The 23,213-nt window shown below is 46.5% G+C and overlaps 1 protein-coding gene across 1 annotated transcript in view; it reads left to right on the plus strand.

Moving 5' to 3' along the window:
- Positions 1-615: 615 nt before the first annotated feature.
- Positions 616-23,213, plus strand: part of LOC144180269 (uncharacterized) — a 43,117-nt gene continuing 20,519 nt past the window's right edge. Inside the window, exon 1 of the mRNA XM_077708647.1 lies at positions 616-880. Coding sequence (XP_077564773.1) covers positions 733-880 — 148 coding nt within the window. The 5' untranslated portion in view covers positions 616-732. The remainder of the gene's footprint in view (positions 881-23,213) is intronic.

Consider the following 23,213-nt stretch of genomic DNA (forward strand, 5'->3'; position numbering starts at 1 on the left):
GCGCTGCACGATTTTTGCTTAGTTTAGAGCAAGCGTACGTTTTATTGGACAACGTATTTTTTTCTTTCTAAAACAAGGCCGCGTTTCAGACATTCGTATTTCTTCCCCTCACCGCTAGCCAATGTTCACGTTTTCTGCCTTCCATCGAGCGTGCCTTCACACAGCAAATACTGGAGCCGAGAGTTTAGCTCGAATATTTGCCCTCAAACGCTTGCCTCAAATCTTTTTCGCGAGCGGTGGCCCAGAATTAAGCGCCGCTGGCAGAGGACCAAACATCGCTCTTACGCCGTGCGCGTTAATTGACTGTGAGGACTCGGAAGATGTTTCTGTTCGTGAGCGTTCGATCTCTCCTCCAGCGATGCCCAGTGCGCGAAGCCTGGCCAGAGGATCTGACGGCTTCCACGCGCCTCTTTCGCCGCTTGTCTGTATCGACCAGCCCGAAGGGATGACGTCACAGAGTGAGGGCGAGGAAGGGGTGGGCTGGAACACCGACCCCGGGATGAAAGGGAGAGGGAGAGTGTTGATGGATGAACCGGCACGGGTGAGGGCGAGCTACGCGAAGTGAAGAAGAGAGAAGCGGTGGGCGGGGCATAAATCGCGGCTGTGCTACTCGGGGTTCTGGTGGCGCCGCAGGGAGCCACAACGCTGAGTCCGGACCGGGCTCTCGGAGGCTGCGGGCAGGCGAACGCAGCGTCGGACGGTCGCGCACGAGGCGACGTGTTGCAGACGGCGATGTTGTCCTCGTGCTCTGCGCTCACGACGCTGGCGTCGCCCCTGAACAGGATCGCATTTCCCAGCGTGTTTGTCTGGGGTCGCTCGCTCTTGTTCCTGGCAGCAGCGGTGACGGTTGCCGGAAGCTTCGCAGTTACACCGCCCACGGGTGAGTGCGCAGTGGGCACGTTTTTGACGCGTCGGTTAATTATTTCGCTGATCGGCTCAGAGCATCGGTATGCCGCTTGAATGCGCGATGTCGCAGGTTAGCGTTTTCGAAATATATACAGCACTAGGCAAAATTGAAAAAAAAAAAATGTAGTTATTTTACGCAGGTGACTTCGCATTCTTTTTTGCCAGATCATCACCCAAAACGTCTTGAGAATTGCGTCACTGTTGCAAAAAATATGCCAGTTTAAATGGTCAGATACGTGCCCTTATGTAAGTGAAATTTAACACCAGATATTGTGTCTTGCGGGTTGCTCGAAAAAATCTCGAACAAATATCTGATATCCCTCAAGCCTGAGTAAAAGGGTACAGCACCTGATACGCGAACAGGCGATTATCGTGTTTCGATGAGCAGTTAATCCCAAGCCGCTTAACGTGAGTCGTGTCACGTACAGTCTTTGTCATAATTTTCCGAAAGTGCACAGGCCGCAAATAATTGAATGTACAAGCTTACGTCCCGAGCAAGGCTGAAACGTTTTATGCCGGAAAGCTAGAGAAAATGCCTTTCCTCCTTACTGTAATAAAATAATTTTGTCACATTTTAAAGAAAAGCTTATTATTTGAAGTCTTTGTGGTCCAGAAGGCTTAGGATTGACCTAGAAAATTTGGCAAAGGGTGTACGTGTCCGGTAGGCGTTTAGCGCGAGCTCCGCCACTACGGCTGCACAGCCTGGTTGGGTGACATCGATTTGGGATTACGCGGCGTCGAAAGCAACAGGTAAAGGTAAACAGGTCAAGCTTTAGTAACGCCAAGTACGGTTTCGTCTTCGCGTGATGAGCCTGCTGCACCGCTGAGGCTGTGAAGAGTATAGCGCGAAAGTTAGAGTTCACTGTTAGGGCGCTGTTCTTTATTCTTTCTATCTTTGGGCAGCAAAGTATTTCGGCTTTTCATTCAGCCATCTATGCCGTCGAACTGCACCGGGCAGCACTTAACCACGAAGTTTATGAGTATGGCGAGCTGTTCCCGCAAGCTTACCTATTTGTGACAGTCCACAGCCTTCAGTTTTTCTACTCCATTCATTAAACTCTTCCGACGATCACAAAGTTCCATTTGCGTCAGGTATAAGTGCTTGTGATCTCTTAAAAATGCTAGAGCTCATTATTTAGTACGCATTTTCTGAAGTGTTTGTCTGTTCGGTGTTATAACGTGATATGATTCAAAGTAAATTAGGAAAATGAAAGTTTATTGTGAAGTCTTTAATAAATGAACTTCCTTACTCGGCAGTTCAATTATCTCCATGTATGTGAAGCGAAATCGGGCTTCCGGGAAACATTATGTGGGATGCTTATAGCTACCTACGGATGTGGAGACGAAAACCTAGTTGGACTTTCTGTTGATGTCATGTTGAACTTTGCGGCCGCGCTGGTCACCACTTGACTAGCCCCTGTGTTGCACTCTCCGAAGCGAGTTCTGCTCGCTCGGAATTACCAGGCGCCTCCTGTTCACCCCCGCCAATACCTTTACCTATATTGAGAGGTAAAGATACTGATGGGGGTGAACCTGTGGGGGGGAGGGTGGGGGGGTGAAGGTGTCTCGCATTGCAAGTGCGGCAGAAGCCTACCCTTTTCCGGCGTTGATGTTTCCTATTTTCCGGCGCGTGCTCCCCTGCTCGCGCTCATATTTTTCGACTCACTATTATTCATACCTCGCAATACTCATGCTTGAAACAAAAATCTAAGGCTTTTGCCATAATATCTATTTTGTCGAAGAAACGCCCAAATTTTGCTAAGGCAAAGCACTCCAGAGGAAGCTTCCGAGCATTTTTTTCGCTCAGGTTAAGGGCTGTTTTTATTGCATGTATTAAATTCCTGCTTTATTTATATCCAAGATGACAACAGCTATCTGTGCGTGGTATTATAAAGTGATATAAGATCATTGAAGTGGTCTCAGGATATTTTCAATTGCAGAAACGTACAAAGTTTTTAAAGAACTATGCACGTAGTACGATATACTTTCACTTGAAAGTCCTAAAACTGCAAATGTGCATCACGCAAGTCGCTTTCGGGGCAACTTTGGTCTCAGTTGAGTAGTTTTAAGCGTCAAAGTTAAAAGAAATGGGCCTGATTTCAGACAAATATCACCTCCCACGGAGTACGCTGGTGCTTTACGAGTTCAGAGCGAGGGACACGCCTGTCCGGGAGGAGGGGAGGGGGGGTATAATTCTGGGGTTCTCTTTCGAAATTGCTTGAAACCTCTTGCACTTACATGCGGTACTTTCCTTAGCTCCAATCAATCAATTTAAATGTTTCTTCTGCTTTTCTTAAGTATACGTCCACCCCAATAAAAGACTCACATAGAAGGGTCTTAAGGAGGAAACAAATCTTTCGGGAGTCACGAAACAAGGAATGCGCTGGATGTGGCGGAATCACATTTGTTGTGCTTCTTTAAATTCGCGCTGCAAAGCGTTTACAATTAGCAGCGGCGAAATGAGCGGCATTCAGTTTGCCGCCTAGGTAAGGCACACCCGGCAATTGCTGTGCATGAAATCAGACATGGTCCAGTGCGTGATTTTCGGATATAACCAAGTCAGAGCCCCATATAGCGCTACGTCCCAACAAAGATATACTGCCGCTATTTTTTTCGACATTGCCCCATACTTCTTTTCTCTTTTCTTTGCGATTTCCATTTTTCAGCTATTACGTAGCTCCTATGCAGCGCGGTAAGTAATACTTTTCAACAATAAGTCTCATTAGACATTAAAAAGTCAACGGGCCTTTTCCCTTTTTCCGTACCAGAAACCCAAGGAGATGAACGGTAGTGAAAGGTTTAAAGTAAGCGATATTTCTTTTCTCATTTTTTAAAACGAGACGGAAAATTTATTCTTGACTTTCATTTCCGCGAAAAGGCTGTCCAACATGCTCTGAAAGAGCTTATATATTACCAGCCATAAAAATATCCCGTGCAAAATAGTTGCGTCGACCACCTAAAAAAAAAAAAGCAATAAATATTTACTAAGAAACCCACCTTTTGCTTTCACAGACACACAAGAATAGAAATGAGGACGCCAAAAAACCAACAAAGACAAAACAAAACAGAATGAGTCGCCGAGACGGATTGTGCGTCGTCGTCACATTAATCAGTCCTGTCGGGCGGAGCAGGCACGTGGCTTAATTCTGCACCGACATCAATGCATCTCTCGGGCCCTTCGTACCTCTTTTCTTTCCCACCTGGCTCGTTTCTACGCGCGCTCGTTTTCTGATGTTTGAATTCTTCAAACTTCAGGGAGTAAAGTCAGAACAAAAGTTTAACGCGGAGTGCGTCAGGGTACGTGCCATGCGGCATATTCTCTCTCCTCAAACGTTTCGCTGCAGGTGCTGACGCTAGCGTATCAATTGCTCGAGTTCTAAATTTTTATCTCTGAACTAGAATTTTAGAATCTGAAACTTGCGAGACTTAGTTACTCCTGCATTGATGTAGAGTTCGTTTGAAGGGACCGTGAAGACAGCTTACAAAATTGCTTGAGGAAAGAAGATGCGGCAGCTCACACTTCACAACAATTTTTGACGAGGAACGATGCTCCCATTACACAGGATTTTCCCTTTGCCCCTATGAAGTTACCCTTTGAGGAGCAGCATTGCACAAGGTTCTTCGCAAATATTATCATTACAACAGCGATTGCTATTAGGGAACCATAACGTACGTACAGGTTTTGTCTGAAAACTAGGCAAACATCCTATTCTATGCTAAAACACGGCAGGTTATTTATTTTACAGCTATATTTTTGTAATGAGTGTTGCCTGCGTGTCCGTGTAGAAAGAAACGGTAAAGCTACTATCGCTTTTCAAGGCAGTGATATCCCCGATAGCCAGCGGAAAATAATGCGCACGTTTATTACCCGGATGACGAAGGTGACAACGCCTGCCACCGGCATTGTTGATCAACGGGACGACTAGCTAGGTGGTAGTTTCTACGTGTTACGGTAGGCGGTACAACGTCTGCCTGCCTCAGGCAATTTTATTTTAGTTCGCGCCATTGAAAGGTGGGAGGGACAGGGCAGGTGAGCTTCAATTATTTTGCAACTCAAACGAAGCGTCCTTTGTTGTTTCACATATAACAAGGTAGACTACGAACGGGTAAGTGAACTTATTTTACTATTAATATCAGTGGCGCAGCTGCTTACAGAATTCTAGGTTTTATTTACCGGCTATACGCCACGACCGGAAGTACGTGGGATGTCATTGCAGACAGAATAGACGCGCAAAAGCAGCGCCAGGAAAAGAGGTACTGTGCACTCCTATTCTGTTTCGGTCTTATTAGCATTGGCTGTCTGAAGTTTGCTGATGCTAGCTCGAATATCATCATCATCATCGCCGTTGTGATCATTATCATCGAGAACTACAATAATAGCAATATTAATTATAACAGCAATAATAACAACAAGCCACTTATGTCTACTGAAGGACAAAGGCCTCCCACAAACACTTCGAACCGCTGCCATCTTGCGATGCCTAAGTTAATTTTTCGCTCTCGAGCTTTCTAATCCAACTCTTACATCGCTATTTCCTTCCTCTAACTCTGTCCCTGCCTTCCGCTAGACCCTTTGTTGCCCGCGTGGTCCATCTGTTGTCAGTTCTCCGCATTAGTCGAAACGATGAATGAAACTTACTCTCACATTGGCCACTCATTAGACCTGAACTGAAAGAGACATCGTCAATGGGAAGTTGCCCCGCTCAGTGTTTCATAATTAACGCTCTCGCATTGCTTCAAATCGGCCCAAAATCGTTCGCTCTATCTTTGCGCAACTATACAGCACCGGCACATCGTTTTCAACATACACAGCGATTGACTATTTATCCGCTCCATCACGGCCATGCAAACTTCCTTGTTCAGAAACGTTTTGCCAGCCCATTCGTCAGCGCAATGTACGAAGCCATAGGTATGAAAATTTCTATAGGCTCACTTCCGGGCTATTGGACCACATTTGAGACTGCAAAATAGAGTAAACGAGACCGGACTGGGTGGCAAGGACTTGCGGATCAAGTGGGCTCTTGCCTTGCATGTTTTTGTTTGCCTCTTAATTTTTATGTTCTACGTCACTGGTCGTCTGTCTACGCACTCGGCTGAGTACAAGCGGTGCTGATGTCGCAACAATTTTGGTATTATTTTCTATGGTGTTTTACCGATAACGTTTTTTTTTTTTGTAGTTGAGCTCCAAATTCTGCGCCCTTCCTAGAAGGCGTTCCTGGTGTGGTTGCACCTGTCTAGTCTAGCGTCACTGGTAAGCTATGCTTTCATTCATACCACAGCAGGTATAATATAAGATATGTAATCTGAAATATGTAAAACCCAATGAAAGCTGTAATTGCTTGAGACCCACGAAACTTGACGGACAACGAATACGTTGTGAAGCGTTGCGTACCAGTTCGCACCGTCGTCAGTGGGCAGCTCTCCGCATTCGGATTGCCTGTATCGTAGAGAAAGCTCCGCCTCTGTCGTTCCCATACACGGCCTGTGGCCTGGTCGCACTCTGAACGATCGGTGTCCAGCGTAGAGGCAGTTTCCATCCGCACCATCAAGTTGCCTATACTCGCAGCATGGCGTCCGAGATCACCCCGAGCGCGTTTTGCTAAAACGCGCGAGGGGTGATCTCGGAGGCCATGCTCGCAGTGTGCTATCGTGGCGTCTCGCCGCTAGATGTCGCAGCTCTCGTGTTCACTGCGGCCTTCTCACTCTCCTTCTGTCGGTCACCGAGAATTAGAGCAAAGCAATTTGCAAAGTCTGCCGCTGTCTACCGTGCACTGCCGCGCTCATTTATCACGAACGCAACAGTTCCCACCGCTGAAGGCGCCTTACTGCTCTACGATTCTGACGCAGAGAGAGAGATGACGGAGCCGGAAACGAGGCTGTTATTGAGCAATGGGTACACGGGGAGCACTTATTTACCTTTTCCCGCTCTAGAAAACATTTACACGGTTGCGCATACACAGTCTTCTTTTTTTGTTTGGGGGCTGTCAGCTGGACTCCAAAACTATTGATACGCTGTCATACTAAAGTATGCTTCCTTGCAAGAACACCCTGTCTGCGGGAGTGCACCTTTTACAGGCAACCACCGTGGCCGCGATAGTTCATTCGCTCATTCAACCGGGCACGTGGATCTCAGCCGCATTAATTCGAAGCTTTAGTGTTCTCCCTGATGGCGTCTGTAACGTGAATACGCCTTACTGGAGAGCCAACTCTCTTTGACGACGACGATGACGACGCCTACGATGATTATTATGGTGGGTATTCTAAAAAAAATTGGCTCCAACCCAGGCTGTGAAGGTGGTTGGAAAGCAAAGCTTTAAACGACACCCACAACAATCGCCCATGCGACGTCGCTTGAATTCCCACACGTGGCTCTACAAAGAGTGCAACCAGTGATTCTGCCAGCCGTTACCTGGAATTCGCGGGTGCGGTGTCCCGAATGCAGCAGCGTCGGCCATGGCCGGGCTCGAGCGGCGGACGCCACCGCTGTAGCCATGCCGTGGATCAGCAGAAAGAAAACGGAGAGGAGCGTCTTTCGAAGGGCGAGACAGCAAAACCTAGCCATCCTGATGTGCTAGCTCGGGGCTACATGTCACCACGCGACACAAGCGCAGACACCGAAACAATTCGGCATGTGAGCTTAGTGATTCCCATTTATACCGATGTAAACTGGTTAGTTTAGTAAGTTAGAGAATTGCGAGAAAGCTGAGGGAACTTTTATAATTGCTATTTATCAGAACCAGTTGTTCCTTTTGCCTCTTGTAATACCTCTAAAAACACAACCGAATCGCTATTCACCAATTTAGAAAACGGAGTCCCATTCGTGGCAAGCAGTGCGCAAAAGTTAGCGTTTCTCTAGCGGGCAGATGTTTGTATCTCTACATTTTGTTTTCCCGCCCTGCAAAGCAATTCTTAACGTATCTTTGCCGTACGACCACTTAATACCGTCGCGTACGAGTTAACCAGGAGGTGCTGTTGAACAAGTGAATGAAGCCGTGTAACGGAAGCGCGCAATGGAAGCGAAGCTGCGCCAAAACCGGCCCAAAACTACCGTCGCTAAAGCAGACGACAAAGCCGTCCCGCCGACGCGCCTGCCGGTGTGAGCAGCGCGCGGAGAACGCTGGGTAACCATTCGCCGCGCCATCTACACTATGCTCCGTGAGTTAAAACCGCCCTCCCTCTTCCCAGCCGCGTCGGGAGTTTCTTGTGCCGCACGCCATGAAGGAACCATTGGCTGGTAGAGGTAGAAAGCGTTGCTTTAAAAAAGTGGTGCGTACCTCCACAATAGCACATACTCGCAGTGTGTGATTGCGAGTATGTGCAATCAAAGCATCCGTCACGAGAAAGCTTCGCGTTCAATCCTCGTCGTTGTTAGAGGGATGCCTGATTTTTCTTTACTTTGCACCTAAACTTTGCAAAGAAATAATAATTTTACAGCACGACTAAAAGATTGAAGCAGCAATACAGGCAGAATGTTGGCAAGAATACGCATAAGTTTAAGCGTCTGTGTCTGGCCGTACTCAGGTGCGTGCGTCTGGGATTTACATCCCTTGTTGCAATAGCAGCGAGGGTGAAACCCAATATCCCGCTTCATTCGTTGTTTTTTAGCCTGGCAAAAATTACTTGAGTCAGCTGCACACAGTGGTTGAAAATGTTTGCCTGCAAAATGGTTTACGTCAATAAAAGCGCTTGTTTTATGAAAACCTTGATGAAGCATTAACTTCCATTAAAAAATAATGAATGAAAGATACAGGATGAGATAGCTGATAGACAAACGCAGAATTTGAGATGTTGCGAGTCTTTGTCATTTTTTTTTCTGGTTGTCATCGATTCGTAATCACACCTGGACGCGAGCACACAAAGCACGAGCAAAATCCTACTTTAACTAAGAGAGAATTAGCTAGGAGGACGACTGCTCGTTCGTTTAAGAAGCGCAGGCAATCTGAATTCAATGCGCAGCCTTCAGGTGTATCCTTTAAATGTATTTTGGGAGAACCTAATGTACAAGCGTTGTGTTTGTTCTTCCCTCATCTGTCTTCTAAGCGCTGCGCACTGAATTGTTCCTTATCCGATTACGACTTGCAAAGCTATAAGCATAAAAGCGAGAACACTACTCAAATGCAAAGAAGAAGTTTACGAACCGAACCCGGGCACCATGAACAAAAAATGACATGCCAATGTCGAAAAGGCGCTACTACGGCTCAGGTGCAATGCAGACAAAAAGAAACCTTTGCAACTTGTCCTTATTATGCAGAGTATTGAGACGAACAAATACTAAATTGTTCAGGTGAGAGCCGCGATGAACTGCAATAGAGAAAGAACAGGACTTCGGGAAGAGCAGTTTGGGTATTTACCCCAGCCTAAATAGACGATAACTGCAAAGAAAGCACCGCTTCCTTTTTTACAAGGTTCTCCTTTCTACATCTTCTTGCGGAAGTCGGCACTTGCCGTTCACTTGGCACTTTGCCACTGAAGGGGATCCACCAAAGCTCAGTCAGAGTCAGCAACAGAAAAAAATCTTATCGTCTTTTTCCCTTCTGCCCCCTTCTGCCATCCGAGCGAAATTCGGGTGGCTACGTTTGCTCAGGCACAACCGGCTGAGCAGAAACTCTGACTCCAAGTTTTGCGCTGAAGTGCCCCCGCACATTTTCCATCCTTATCGAGCTGGCTGGTCTTCAGCCGTGATCGGCGGTACGAAGAAGACAGAACGAAAAAGACAGACACAGAAAGCGGCGCGAAAACCCCGCGATAAAGTGCTCCGTGGCGGGAAAACGCTCCGTCACACGCGCAGCTTGCGAGGAACTGAAAATACGTGCGACGCAAAAAGAAACAGATGGCGGGAGTTCGAAGGAGGTTAAATAAAACAGCGAGCAGACGGAGGAGTAGAAGCTCTTGCGGCTGCGTCAGGGCTTCAGTAAAACGTCGCGGGTGTCCGCAGCTCGTTCCTTCTCCGGTGGTTCAGGCGGGAGCCCAGCGATTGGGCGGTGGCGGAAGCAGCCCAGGGTTGCCCGGAGAAAATCGGCTTCTCCTCGTCTCTGAATTATACAGCAGCACAAGCCGCCGAACTGAGGACGACCGCCCGCTGAGCGCTGCGGTATCAGAGGCGAGGATAGGTGCAGAATGCGATATGCAGCGAATAAAAACAAGCTGAGCGGAATCACGGGAAAGGAAAGTAAATATTCGATGTCCAATGAAGGGTGTTGCGGGAAGTAATAGAAGGAAAAAATCCCTCTTGATTCCTGTGATTTAGGGGTTGGGTTCGAAGGTGCGTGGAAGCAAAATGAAAAGCGCGTCGCTGAGCGGAAGCCCCCTTGATATGGCCGCTTTCAAGTTTAAAGTCTTGTTGAGGAGCTTCCTGACATTAACGAAAAAAGAAATGCTATTGCAGCCTTTTTCGAATGGGACATGACTCCAGAAGCAAATGGGTTCGTTTATCGTTAGTTTCAATAAATAAGCGCATATGGGCTAAGCGCTGAGGGTTTCTGTAGTGCGTTGCGTGAGCTTGTCAGAACATGAACCGGCTCGGTTTGATCTGAATTAGATCCTGGTCAGGTCATCAATGCTCATCACGTATCAGACGGGGAGTCAGTGGAGTAGATCGCGCTCTGCAGCAATTACGTTCTCTCACCTCTCATTTTCACCGTGGTCATCTCCAGGTAACTGCACAACGATAACCTCCTCTATACACCCCCAAGGCGTCATTCAGGATCCTCTTATGTCGACGAGGATTCAGACCACGTCTCGGTTTGGAGCTCATAAATTTCCACAGAGATGCCCTAACTATGCTGTTGCCTCGATCATTCGGAACCATGGAAATTCCTCGTTTTTGCTTCATACGTTCTTCATTATGGCTGCAAGGCCCGCTTTCAACCTTGTGTTTCTGATTTATTTTTTATGAAATATTGACGACACTTAGCGAATTATTGGATCTACACTGGCTTAGCTTGACGGGATATAGCCTCGGGGAGGAGCATTAGCCTGTGGTCTCGTTGCCCCGACGTTTTTGGGCACGTAAGCGCCAGATTGTCCATTTCCTGATATCGGTCACATAAAGCCCTCCAATTGCTATATCAATAAAACCGGGGATAAGGCGAAAAAGGTGCTCTAACTAAGATATATAGGAAGTGACGGAGAAGGGTCCGCTTGCCAGCGTACCCTTCGCCACTTCATTTCAGCGTACGCGCGTTGCGAGCATTATCGCTATTCCATATGCAATGAAATCTCGTTGATACGTTTTTCACGGGAATCGGAAAATAAAACGTATTAGGTGAAAATCGTAACATCCAAAAAGGTTAAAAAAAGGGGGAAATATGCATGCTCCGTTAGCAACTCACTTTTACTTAGCAACATTGAAGTGGCTGCTCAATTTGTGCTCGGATTTCTTAATTTCAACGTCCAGGAGTAAATTCTTTTCAAACGTAAAAAAAAAAAAAAACTGCCGGTATTTGTGGCTTCCCCGGACGCAGTTTTGTACGACTATTCGTGTCGCGGCCTAAATCGGCGAACCCCGCCGCCGGATGCTGTAAGTCTTCAATGTCCAAGAAGAGCAGGATGTTGCCAGCATTTTAGCGTTCGACTGACCCGTCGACGTTCACTCCAGCCGCTCTAACTTCCTTGAAGCAGGTAAGCAGGGCGGCTTACATTTGCTGATGCTTCGCACCTCGCGCTTGTTTTACACAGGTGCCGAAAACTTGCAGATTCTTTCGCAGTTGCTCTTCGAAACTGGAAAATCAAGCTCGCCCGCAAGCCCACGGCTTCCTGTTCGGGTTCTCTTCGAATTCGCGTTCAATTTTCACTTTTTCTTTTAAATTGAGCGTCTTGCGTTTTCTCGACATTGTCACAAACCTGGTAGCACCATCGCGCACAGCAACAAGGCAGCCAGCGTAGAATAAAAAAAAGCGTATCAATCACAGCAGCACCACCGAACAAAGCAACAAGGCAGAAAGAGAACCAAGAACATCGTGAAAAGCACGGAGGGCGAGAAGTCTGGAAGAGAAGTCGCTGCCTGCCGAGAGCATGGCGCACCTTTTTTTTTATTATGATACGTTTCGCTAGATGGCGCGGCACAACACCTGACGTATCATCATTGGACGCAGCGGCCACGCCTGCCAGCGATGTTTCCGCCGCAAAACCGGCGCTGCCGCGGGCTCAGCGGCTCTGGAACGTGCAGATATTGGTTTCTTAGAATGCAAATAAACGCCAAAATTTCTACACATGTAAGCCAAGATCCGCGTTCCCGGTCGTATGATCCAATTTTCTGTAAAACCGTGATCGTATTAAACGCACGAAAATGCATTATTTCAAAGGAATGTGGGCCCGGAATGAAAAGAAAAACGTATTAGCCCCAAAAAATGCGTTATTATGGCGAATCGTATTAACGAGACTCTACTGTGTTTCGAATCTGTCGGCGCTAAGTGTAGTGCTGGTACTTTGAGGCGCTAAATGTACCAGGTAGCCGGAATGGCAAATAAATGCGTTTCCCGGTGTAAATTTTTGAGGTGCTTGCAGTTACTAATTATTTTAGGCCTGCGGTTCAGTTTTATAAGAAATACGCTTGTGGTGACGTATACGATTCCTATATTTGTACTTCAGCGTTTCCAGTGCTCAGGTATTCATGCTTTGGGCAGGTTTTTAGCCTGCCTCGGCACCCAGTCTCGCTCAAGCGTGTCATTGTGTCATTTGAAGTGGTGCCAACAATGTAAATTTGCAAATGCTAAGAAAAGTCAAAAGTGAGAGCAAAGTCAATCGGTGCAGTCGTCGAATTTCTGATAATTCTTATATCTCGCGCCTTACCCCCCTGTTGGAGCCAATTGACCAAATACTGAACATTGAAAATAGAAATAGCCGCCTTCCATCTTGTATTTTATTAGAAAACTAGTACTGCGCCAAAAGACGCGTATTTTTTCTCATGAATTTCACCCAAGAATGATAACTGGAGCGTCGATAGCTTTTCTGGCGCAACTTTTGGGCAAGGATAGACCATGCGACCCTGCAGCGCAAACTCGAGGGATGTATTTTCGGAATAAATATCATCTTTACATCAACAGAGAATATAAAAACTTTATGAATTGCTTAAAAGCTGTGCCGTCGTAGTGTTCTGACATCAGACGAAATAGTTACAACTATTCAATTTGCCCTAAGATGGTGATAACAATTTTAGACGCGTCGAAGAAAAAGATGATTGGCGCCATAAGCGGAAACAGTACGAACGAAGAGGTACTGTTTCAACAAGCTTGAAATGTTCTTAAATAAATTTTCATCATGAGAAAAAAAAAGAGTATTTCGTACTATCTGTGAAGGACTCCGAAGGGAATACGCAAAAGTTTCCTACGTAGAAAAAACGTTACTTAAGCCTAAAAGGGTCATGGTTTGGGCCTGTTAATTGGTAATGCATAATTGGAACTGAAAGCGCAAATTAGGCACGGACAAAGAAAGGGGACAACAGGACGAGCGCTAACTACCAACAAAATGTATTTGGAAAAAACCACAATATATACATGCCACGCTTTCCACTTGCATCCACCACACATGCGCAGAGACACTTATAATCGCCTGAGATAACAGAGATCTTTTTGAGAAAGGGATACAGGTGGTGTGCTCCCGCATTGAGACTGCAACCTATCTATTTTTTCAGCTTCTATAATTTCTCTTGCTAATCTATCTTTATTCTTGCCGATTATGATGCATTTGTCGAAGAGCGGTTCGCATTGCGGTTTGCGTGACACGTGGAACAGTGATGCGCTAACCATCCGCCACTCCCGTTTTTGACGTTGCCAGAGTGCTCGCGAAGCCGGTCATTAACACAGCGACCGGTCTGCCCAATGTAACGTTTGCCGCAAGAAAGAGGAAATTCATATACCACGTTTTTTGTGCATGTTGTGCGCTTACATTTATGTTTTATACCGCAACGGCCAGAGCGTAGACCCCAGGGACTGCTCATTATGCATAACTTGCCCAGTTTCTCTGGGGCAGAAAAAAACACTAATATTGGTACGTCCAGCAATTTTCTTCAAGTTGTGGGAAATATTGTGGAAGTAAGGTATAACCGCATACTTTGGACTGTTTTCGAGTGAGGCCGACTGCTCTCCCTGCGTTCGGGCTCGCAACTTTTTTAGCAGGGACTCAGCAACAGCGATTTGCAACAGAGCCGGATACCCCGAGTTGGACAATCTTTGCGATTGTTGACGGAGGCCGGTAGCCATTGAATGGTCGCACGATTTCTTGATAGCGTTCCTAAAACACATGTTTATGATTCCCCTCTTGACCAATTTTGAGAGCGCGGAATGAAAGGGGAGGAGTGGTTTGCTGCTCCTTGGTTGGTATGCCCAACAAGTGGGATCTGGGTGAAATGTCAAGTTTATGTCGAGAAACTGTATTGAGTTATTAATCGGAAGTTCAAACGTACACTCGAGGGGCCAAAAATTTTCTTTAACAATGGATAACACATCATGGGCGCGACATTCTAGAGCATCAGAATTACAATCTAAGAAGAACAAATAATCATCCACAAAGCGAAACACACGAACAACATTCATGCTGTCAAGGTGGCCGGCCACAATATTATATAGTTTGGATAAAAACAAATCACCATGAATCGGGGCAATGCATGAGCCAATGCATATTCCTTCACGTTGCAGGCATGGCTTACCATCACACTGAATAAAAGTGGAACGTAGATAAAACGATAAAAGTTCTAAAAAACCACTAACAGACACCCCTGCGGCATTTTGAAAAGGGACACTACCGAACTCGTCAATGTAGCTTTCGATAAAATTAAGCAGTTTGTCATGTGGCAAAGAGTAATAAAGGTCTTTAATATTTAGAGAAAAGGCATAGAGCGCTTGTTTGGAACAAGAATGCAGGAAGTCTAAAATATCTTCCGAGTTGTTTACAAGAAAGGGATCGTCAAAGGTTAAAATGCCCAACTTCTCTTGTAAAAATGATGCTATTGATTTCTGCCATGTGCCCGTTTCGGAAACTATAACTCGGAGTGGTCTATCAGGTTTGTGTGTCTTGGCACTGAAAAACACACCAAGAAAATCTTTTTTTGAATTTGTGATGTGGTTGACCACTGTGCCTAAATTTAGCTTGTTACACAGTTTTTTGGCTTCACTCTTCACTCTAGAAATGACAACATTATCGTGAACCCCAAAAACAGAGGAAACTACCGCATCCGCCTTTGTACGAAACAGGTCGTGAGATATAACAGCAAACCCCCCTTCTTTGTCGGCGGGAACAACCGAGATGCTGTGGTCTTTTAAAAATGTAGCAACACGTTTTACCGGTAACTTGGAGGGAGCCGGCCTGCAGCGGGACAACACGTCGACGCCTTCAGAGATGCATCGGTTATGCTCATTGTCAGCAGCATGCCGCGACACGTGATGCACCAAAGAAAGTAACTCAGGGGCCAAGCGCCTCGGTTCCACAGCAAACTTCGCCCCTAAGGACAGGACATCTTCAACATACGGAGGCAAGTCTATCGGTTTCATTCGATGAACGGCACACCTGGACGTTGGCCGAGACTTTTGGATGGCTGTCCTTAGCTGCGTGAGTTCAAAGGTCCACAGGAATTCCGTCGTCTGGTTTGCGATGCGTAGACATTCTCGAAGATGCCTCCCAGCTTTCCAGGCCCCATAGGTGTGTAGCAGTTGCGAAGACAGGAGCTCTCTGTAGAAACGTGCTTGGCGATTCCACTCAGCCTTCAAAATTCTGCAAATTCTAATGCCGTGGCCTACAGACGGGGCAAGGCTACCGAACAACTGCTTGACTTCTTCGGGGAGCAAATTGTTCCGAATTGTATCCCTTTCTCAAAAAGTTATCTCAGGCGATTATAAGTGTCTCTGCGCATGTGTGGTGGTATGCAAGTAGAAAGCGTGGCATGTATATATTGTGGTTTTTTCCAAATACATTTTGTTGGTAGTTAGCGCTCGTCCTGTTGTCCCCTTTCTTTGTCCGTGTCTAATTTGCGCTTTCAGTTCCAGTTACTCAAGCGTTAATTGAATAGTTTTCCGAAGGGAAGAGAAAAAAAAACACCCTGGGTGAACACTGACATATTTCAACTCTTGGCTTAACTTATTCACAATTAGGCAGATGTTGAAGCCTTAAAAGGGGAGGCACCGATGTTAGCAGGAAAAGCATGCTGGTATTAACTGTGCCGACTGTAAGAGTGAGTGTTAATCCACCAGTTCATGGGATTTCCCAAGGTGGTATAAGTTTCTTCGAAGGATTTTCCCTTCGCAAGGGTGAGCGTTGTTTAGCAACAAAGGCAGTTTACTTTGCAGCAGTCTTATAGCGTGGTACACCCTTCTTAGGCGCTTGTACTTGCCGTACTTACTGTGTTAAAATTTTAAATTCCTTCTTTTGAGACTAACCCCGGGACTGACTATCAAAAATAGAACAACAGGTGCTGTGGCTGCATGGGGGTGATAAGCGATGAAAAATCTCCTTATGTATTTTTTGCAACAAAACGCTTCTCTTCTTTTATGCATATATCGAGCGAAATTTAAGCAAAGTACCCCCCCCCCCCTCCCTTCTCATACGCCATCAAGAATAAAATATAAAAGAGACAGCAACACTGACACTGCTTTCCTGTACCACAGGAAGACGCTTTTTCCAAGTGCCTGCGCACTTGCTAAGACGCTTAAACTTAGTTTGAGTGAGCGAGTTATAATATAAAGAGTTGAGAGCAATTTCTTTCACTAAACCGCCACTCGTAAGCGCTGAGAGCATTGTGACCGTACTGTGTGCCGTAAATAAGGCTGCTACAACGAGTGCTTTGCAGCGATTTATATCAATTCGTGTGCGCCGACGGTTGCTCCCTCGGCCGACGGTCGCTTCGAATATATATGGCCTCCCTGGGTGAAAGTGCGTTCAGCTTCACGCAAGCGTTTCTTTCTCCGCTGGCAAAAAATAATTAGAGCAGCAGCCTTAACAGTGCTCTAGGGTAGGTATTGTGGCCCTAAGAAATGTTAAGTGTCAGACAAAATCAACATTAAAAATACTCAATAAGGAGAGGAGGGAGGGATGCCTTTAATGATAACATCCCATCCAACGTCTTGGAAGAACTCCTGCGTGTTTCCGACACTGTGCACAAAACAAGGTGTGGTTATCACCCTTAGACGAACGGTTTAACAGGGCAGTTTCATCCAACCCTCTCAGACATGATCTGAGATCTCAGACATTAGCCCTGACCACCAAAATTGGGACCTAGTTACTTTCGCCTATAATATTGCAGTACAGCGCACAACCGGATACTCGCCGTTCTTCCTCATCTTTGGCTGTTCTCCAGCCTAGACCTTCGATTCAACTTCCTTCGCGGCTCTTGTCTCCTCTGGTGCACCACCCCATGAACAGTACATTTCACGCCTCAGACATTGCCGACAGATTGCGCCTTACCGCACTCAAGCTAACCAAGAAGGCCGCAAAACCCGCTACGGCTCCACCGTCGCTCTGTTTGTTTCCACCCGGGAGACGAAGTGCTCCTTTCGACTCCTTTTCGTACGCCCGGTCTGCGTGGAAAATTTATTCATCGTTTTATTGGTCCATGCGTAATACTCGTAGGAACTTCCGCTGTGAATTATCGCGTCACTTCCGTAAATCCTCCCACTGATCTTCGTCGGCGTGGCGTCGAAATTGTTCACGTGTTAAGACTAAAGCCCTTCAGGCGTCGTAACCTAGACTGATTTGCGTCCAGGAGGCCGCTTCCTCGCGAGAGGGAAATAACTAGTGCGTTGTTTACTATTTTGCAAGCGGTGACGAGCGAGTGGATTATGGACAGATTACGAGCGCTTCGTCTTCATCTATACATAATCTAGTGGTGATGAGGCAGAGCAGATGAGACGAACTATGGAGAAGGTGAACACTCTATTTACATTATTTACATAGCGGCGATCTGATCGCCAGCGCAGGGTCCGCCAGCACCTTCTTCGTCGCCGTTGGTCTTTTGTAATGGCGCTGTCCACCTATATGTCCCGCGACAATATGAACGTGAGAGGGACGAAAATGAGCGAAAGAAGCGAAGACACAAAAACGCATCCAGACACTAACAAACGCAAATACGCACACGGAAAGTGGCAGACGCAGGAACGCACACACAGCACACGCGCAGTAGTAAAGCTAGGGAAAACGTTCACAGAGTTTTGTTCAGGCCGAAGTCACGGAGAAATTACACCAAGCCCATTGTAGTCCGCGTTGCCACGGCAGTTAAGTGCCAAGGACCGATGACGTCGCTAAGTTTCAGTGAAGCACCAGCGCGTAGTTCTAAGGTTGCCTTCATGGTTAGCCGTGGAGTGTCAAAATGGGGACACACACAAACAGTGCATGTTCATGTGCCCTCACGAACACCGCAAGCGTTACAGCGAGGAGAGGACAACTCGGCGCGTCTGGTGCAAGTATACTGGTAAAAGTGGTGCTGAGGCGAATGCGGTGAACTATTGCTTCGTCACCCTTTTTCAGGCCACACGGAATTCGGAAAGTGCAGGCGGGATAAATTCCCTATAGGGGCTGATAATATTTTGATTTGTTCGGCAATGCTGATAATTGTAACTGCCGCGCCACAGAGTACGCAAGCGGCGAGGCATCACGTCGAGGGATGATTACGGTAGACTGGTTGTGGACCGCGCAAGCTGTTTGGTCGGTCACCACATTCCCAATCCCCCCGCAATGTCGAGGTAGCCACTGTAGCCCTACGTCGTGGAGCAAATTGGTAGCCTGTGTGTGCAGAGTGTTTATTTCGTGGGCCAGTTGTTCCCGCGGAGGTGAGGCTGGGCTTGAAAAGTGACGAAGGACAAAAGTTATAAAAATGGCGTCCTGCTTGCTGAAGCAATGAACATGATCTTAAACGTCTCCAGTTTGTCTCCCTTCTTTGAACGCATAAGTTATTTGCAATGGTGCGCATTGGCCCAGTCCTCTTCTATAGTTTACAGCGTCAGAAGGTAACACTCTTCATGCATAATAAAATGGCATTGAATAGGGGTAGCGGCGGTCTTCGAAACTACTGTTCATACAGAGTACACAGATCAGAGACGAGGACGAGTGCGCACACAAGCTCACTAACGCACACGCGCTCGCACATAGGCACATGGATGCATACGCATGCATGCGCACGCTTTCCCACGCAGACGGATGTGCACGCGTGCGTACAAACGTCCCACCTCGTGCTGAAGACTGACAGGCGCCACGTGAGAACGCTTTCGTTGTTGGAATGAATCAATGACTCCGTTTTGTTAGACTAGGGAGGCGCCCCATGGGGGGGGGATCGGCATCGTGTCTGCTCACTTCGTTGCAAATGTCGTCGAAAGACGATATTCTACTGCTTCTCTCCCCTCCTCCCACCCTCTCTCAGACTCTCCCCTTCGTCGCGCTCCTCCCACGATAAAAACCGTGGAGGTTTGCTCGAGTCAAGTCAATTTTCCCGCGTTCCTTTGCTTGCGCGCCATCTAATAGAACCTTTCGTTACTGCTGGACTTGGAATGCCACCGCGAGCCCTTTTTGTATTTTTGGTTTGAAATAGTGTTTTCAAAGCGTATTTTTCTATTTGTAATCACAGATATCAAGCGTACATCTATTTCCGATTTAAAAAAACATTGCCTAGTAGCAATTATAGATTGATGTTATGCCTCAAATATGCCTGATGTTTTCTTTTTGTTCAGAAATGTTGACAAGCATGGGGTATCGTACGCTATTTAGTGGTTTTGAATGGTTTTGTCTGTATAAACTTGTAGTTTCAGAATTCGTTTATCTTTAGGCCGGTTGTCTGAATCGAGGGATGGTTAAACAGCCAGACAGATGGACACACAGACCAAAATTGTCGTGTTTAAGTCGCCCAAGAGAAACTATCTTCTTTGAAACTGCGCCGCCGCCGCCGCCGCCGCTGCAAGATAACTTTACATCTGACTTCCAATGGCCCATATGGCCGCTTGGATTGATTCCAAGGCGCTTTGTAAGACGCCAAGTTTATGCTCCATCTGTGAGGGGCGTATGCATCAACAGTACACCTTTATATTCAGTCAGAGAGACAAGTAACTCTGCCTTATTTGGGAGTGATTTCCGAATGCAATCGAGTGAAATATTTTCGTAGGCCTAGGTGCAAATGTTTACTTGATTTTCTTCTCGCAGTGTGGATTTTTACTGAGTATTTACTTGATTTTCTTCTCGCAGTGTGAATTTTTACTGAGTAGATCTCCATGATAATCTCTCTCAAGATAATCTGACTTATTACGTCTCATGAGATCATCCGCAACGTGCTATGTACAGAAAATCTTCACTCGGTCTCTGAACGCAGATGCTCTGCCTTGACAAATGTGAGCCCGGCATGCACGCTGCGCATATGGCTGAACCGAATCTACAAGGATGACGGAGGCAGCTAGTTATATCCAGCCTTTGGCTCACCCGATACCAGGAACACCGAATCGGTTAAACCTGCCCGCCAGATCGAACATATGCCGCATGACTTGGTTCTTCGCGCAGCCTTTCCACAACGTTTGCTCCACGTGGCGAGCCGAATTAGGAGAACACTGGAGTAACGGCGAAGAGAGAACGCGTGTTGGCAGCGTTCACTCCATTTTGTTTTTATGCGCGTTTATTTTTGTTTTTATAGCGTTTGTTTCTTGTTTGGTTCACTAGGATTCGGTTCGAACAGGGCTCCCAGCTGGAATAATTCGGCGCTCTTACAAGGCCGGTTTCGACCGGCACCCGTTCCAGCCTCTTCCGCTCCACTGCAGCTGGGCGATTGGAGCGAGCAGGCTCGCTCGAATGTCAGCACCACCGACTACTGTCGATACGCGGCTGCCGAGGCTTGGTTGCGCCTCTAAACCACCCATGCGTAGCAGCAGAAAAAAATACGTGAAAAACAAGCACTATCGGGGTGAAATAAAACGCGAACACGAAAATATGAACCTCAACACACAAAGAGCGTGATCTCTTTCCATGCAGGACAAATTGCCGCTGGGCTTAATGACAGTAACAAAGGTGGGAAATGCGGATTTCCAAATATACCAATAGCGTGCCATTTATGAACTCTAGGAGCAGCATTTTTCAATTTTGCACGTTCTGGTTTATATTTTAAAACATGTTCGCGTTTCATTTGACGCCCATAGTACCTCTTTGCGCCAAAGCGTAATCCCCTGAAAAGGCTCGAGCACACAAAAAACGTTTACGTCCTGCCGGCGAAGAGCTCAGCAATTAGAAGCGCGAGCGCCCATGCATACACGGCCCCAAAAGGGCATCGTTTCAAATGGCAAACAAACGCAATTTTCTTTTTTCAAGGGCACGAATGCATGAACCGATTGCGACGGAAGCTTTTAGCAACTTGCAAACCATAGGTGAAACGAACGTAAGGATTTCATGGTCGACCGGCGTTTAGCACTGCTCACATTCCTTCTTTGATTCCATTCACGACGCTATTGAGCTCACGCGAAATTGTCTGGCTGCAGCAGGAAGTCCTCGCAGCGCTGTGTTATCGCGCAATGTACCGGAATGCCTCTCGGAGCAGAATTTTCTTTGGTGCGCTTTGTCTGTCCTCGATGGCGTGAAACGGATAGCCGGTGGCGATACACTTCTTGCGTGATGATACGTGGTTCCGATTGAATAAACAATGACGGATACGCGTAATGCGGGACAAACATGATAAAAGATAAGCGAAAAACGAGCTAACTACAATCAAAGGTAGCTTTCCCATAGCATATAAATACCAAAGGTTACCACTTGAAGCAGAACCTTGCGCGCTTTGTCAGAGTAGAATTTTTGATTGCTTTATTGTAGAGTTTAAGGCGCAGATGCTTCACAGGCGATGAGGAAGGCTCCGGATTAATTTTGACGAACTGAGGATCTTTAACGTGCGCCGAAATCTCGAACACACGGGCGTTTTTGCTTTTTGCCTGCATCGGAAAAGTGGCCGAGAGCAGCCGGGAATCGAACCCGCGTCCTTGTGCTCAGCAGAACAACGCAATAGCTACTGAGCCACCGCGGCGTAAGTAGAATTTTTCACGGGTACATCTTTTCTCGGGCAGTTTTTCAGGGTAGACTTTTTCACTTAAACGAACTTGCTGCAATCTCACATCCTTCATTTTTTAAACATTTTTGTTGTGGCTGTGGTTACGGTAACTACTATTTAGAATTTTCTCAGTGATTACTGCGCCTTGTTCGGTTTGAATTCGCCGATCTGTCGAGAGTTTCACTTCCGATTCTTAATATAAAATTATGGTTATCCTGCGTTACAAATACTCGATTCATCCAATGAATTAGCACATTTGGCAGTGTTAGTGCTGAATACCTTAAATAAAGACAATAAAACATAAGCTCCAAGCAAGAAGGGGCTACATTTGTAATTTGCAAGTTGCAGAGTGGACATAGCTAAGAACTTAATCGCGTATTTCACTAGACCAAACTCATTAATAATATCTTTGTACATTTAACTCTTGGTGCCTATTGCAGGCCTTAGACTGTGCAAAAATGGTAAAGCTCAACTTAATGCTGCGTTTTTATATTAAAACATTTACATTTTTTGCCTTCCCCTTAAGCTTTGTCCGAGCGAAGGAGAACGATGAAGTTTATCCTTTTCCTTTTGTTATCGTAAAACGTAATCGAAAGCATGTTCTTAATTAAAATAATGCTGCTGCTCTCAGTCAAGTACTTTTGTTTTCCCTAAAGCAGTGTTTCTCAGCCATGGATGTGTCGGGGACCCCTTGTAGACCCGTGGAAGTGATTGAGGACCCTTTACACGGGTGGTGGGTATATAAGTAAATTAACAACACTGGAACGTGAAACAGGGGTTCTTAAATGCTTTGTATTATAAAAGCGTCATACCTATAAGCCATATCGTTCATTTTGCGCAGAGCATCAATACACGACACGGTCACGCATAGACAGAGTCGATCACGTACGGCCACATTCGGCGGGTTTCGGCATTTGCAAGCCACCGATGCCAATTGAAAACGTGATAGGAACCGGTGACACGTCTTTCGTGAAGATTGGGAAAAAGTGGGGAAGAGGGAAAACAGGTGACCGAAAATATATTTTTCCCAATTGATGCCGTAGTTACGGCCAAATTACACCCCTTTGTTTTGGAGGCCGAGGGCTTCACGGACACCAGAAATGGCTTCGCGGAACCCCTGGGGTCCGCAGACCCCCATTTGAGAATCGCTGGCCTAAATTATGGCCGAGGGCTTATTTGCGCTAAATAATGGGGACATCTATGAGTCATGCATGGTAGCAGTTTTGGAAGTTCAGAACGGTCTCCCCTGAATATACTTAGTCTTCAAGCATTCTTTCACCTGCTCTTTGGCCGAGTAGTTGAATCGAGTTATATACAG

This window comes from Haemaphysalis longicornis, unplaced genomic scaffold, assembly GCF_048455015.1.
Source record: "Haemaphysalis longicornis isolate Haplotype H1 unplaced genomic scaffold, Haemaphysalis longicornis Haplotype H1 scaffold_4, whole genome shotgun sequence".
Classification (NCBI taxonomy): domain Eukaryota; kingdom Metazoa; phylum Arthropoda; class Arachnida; order Ixodida; family Ixodidae; genus Haemaphysalis; species Haemaphysalis longicornis.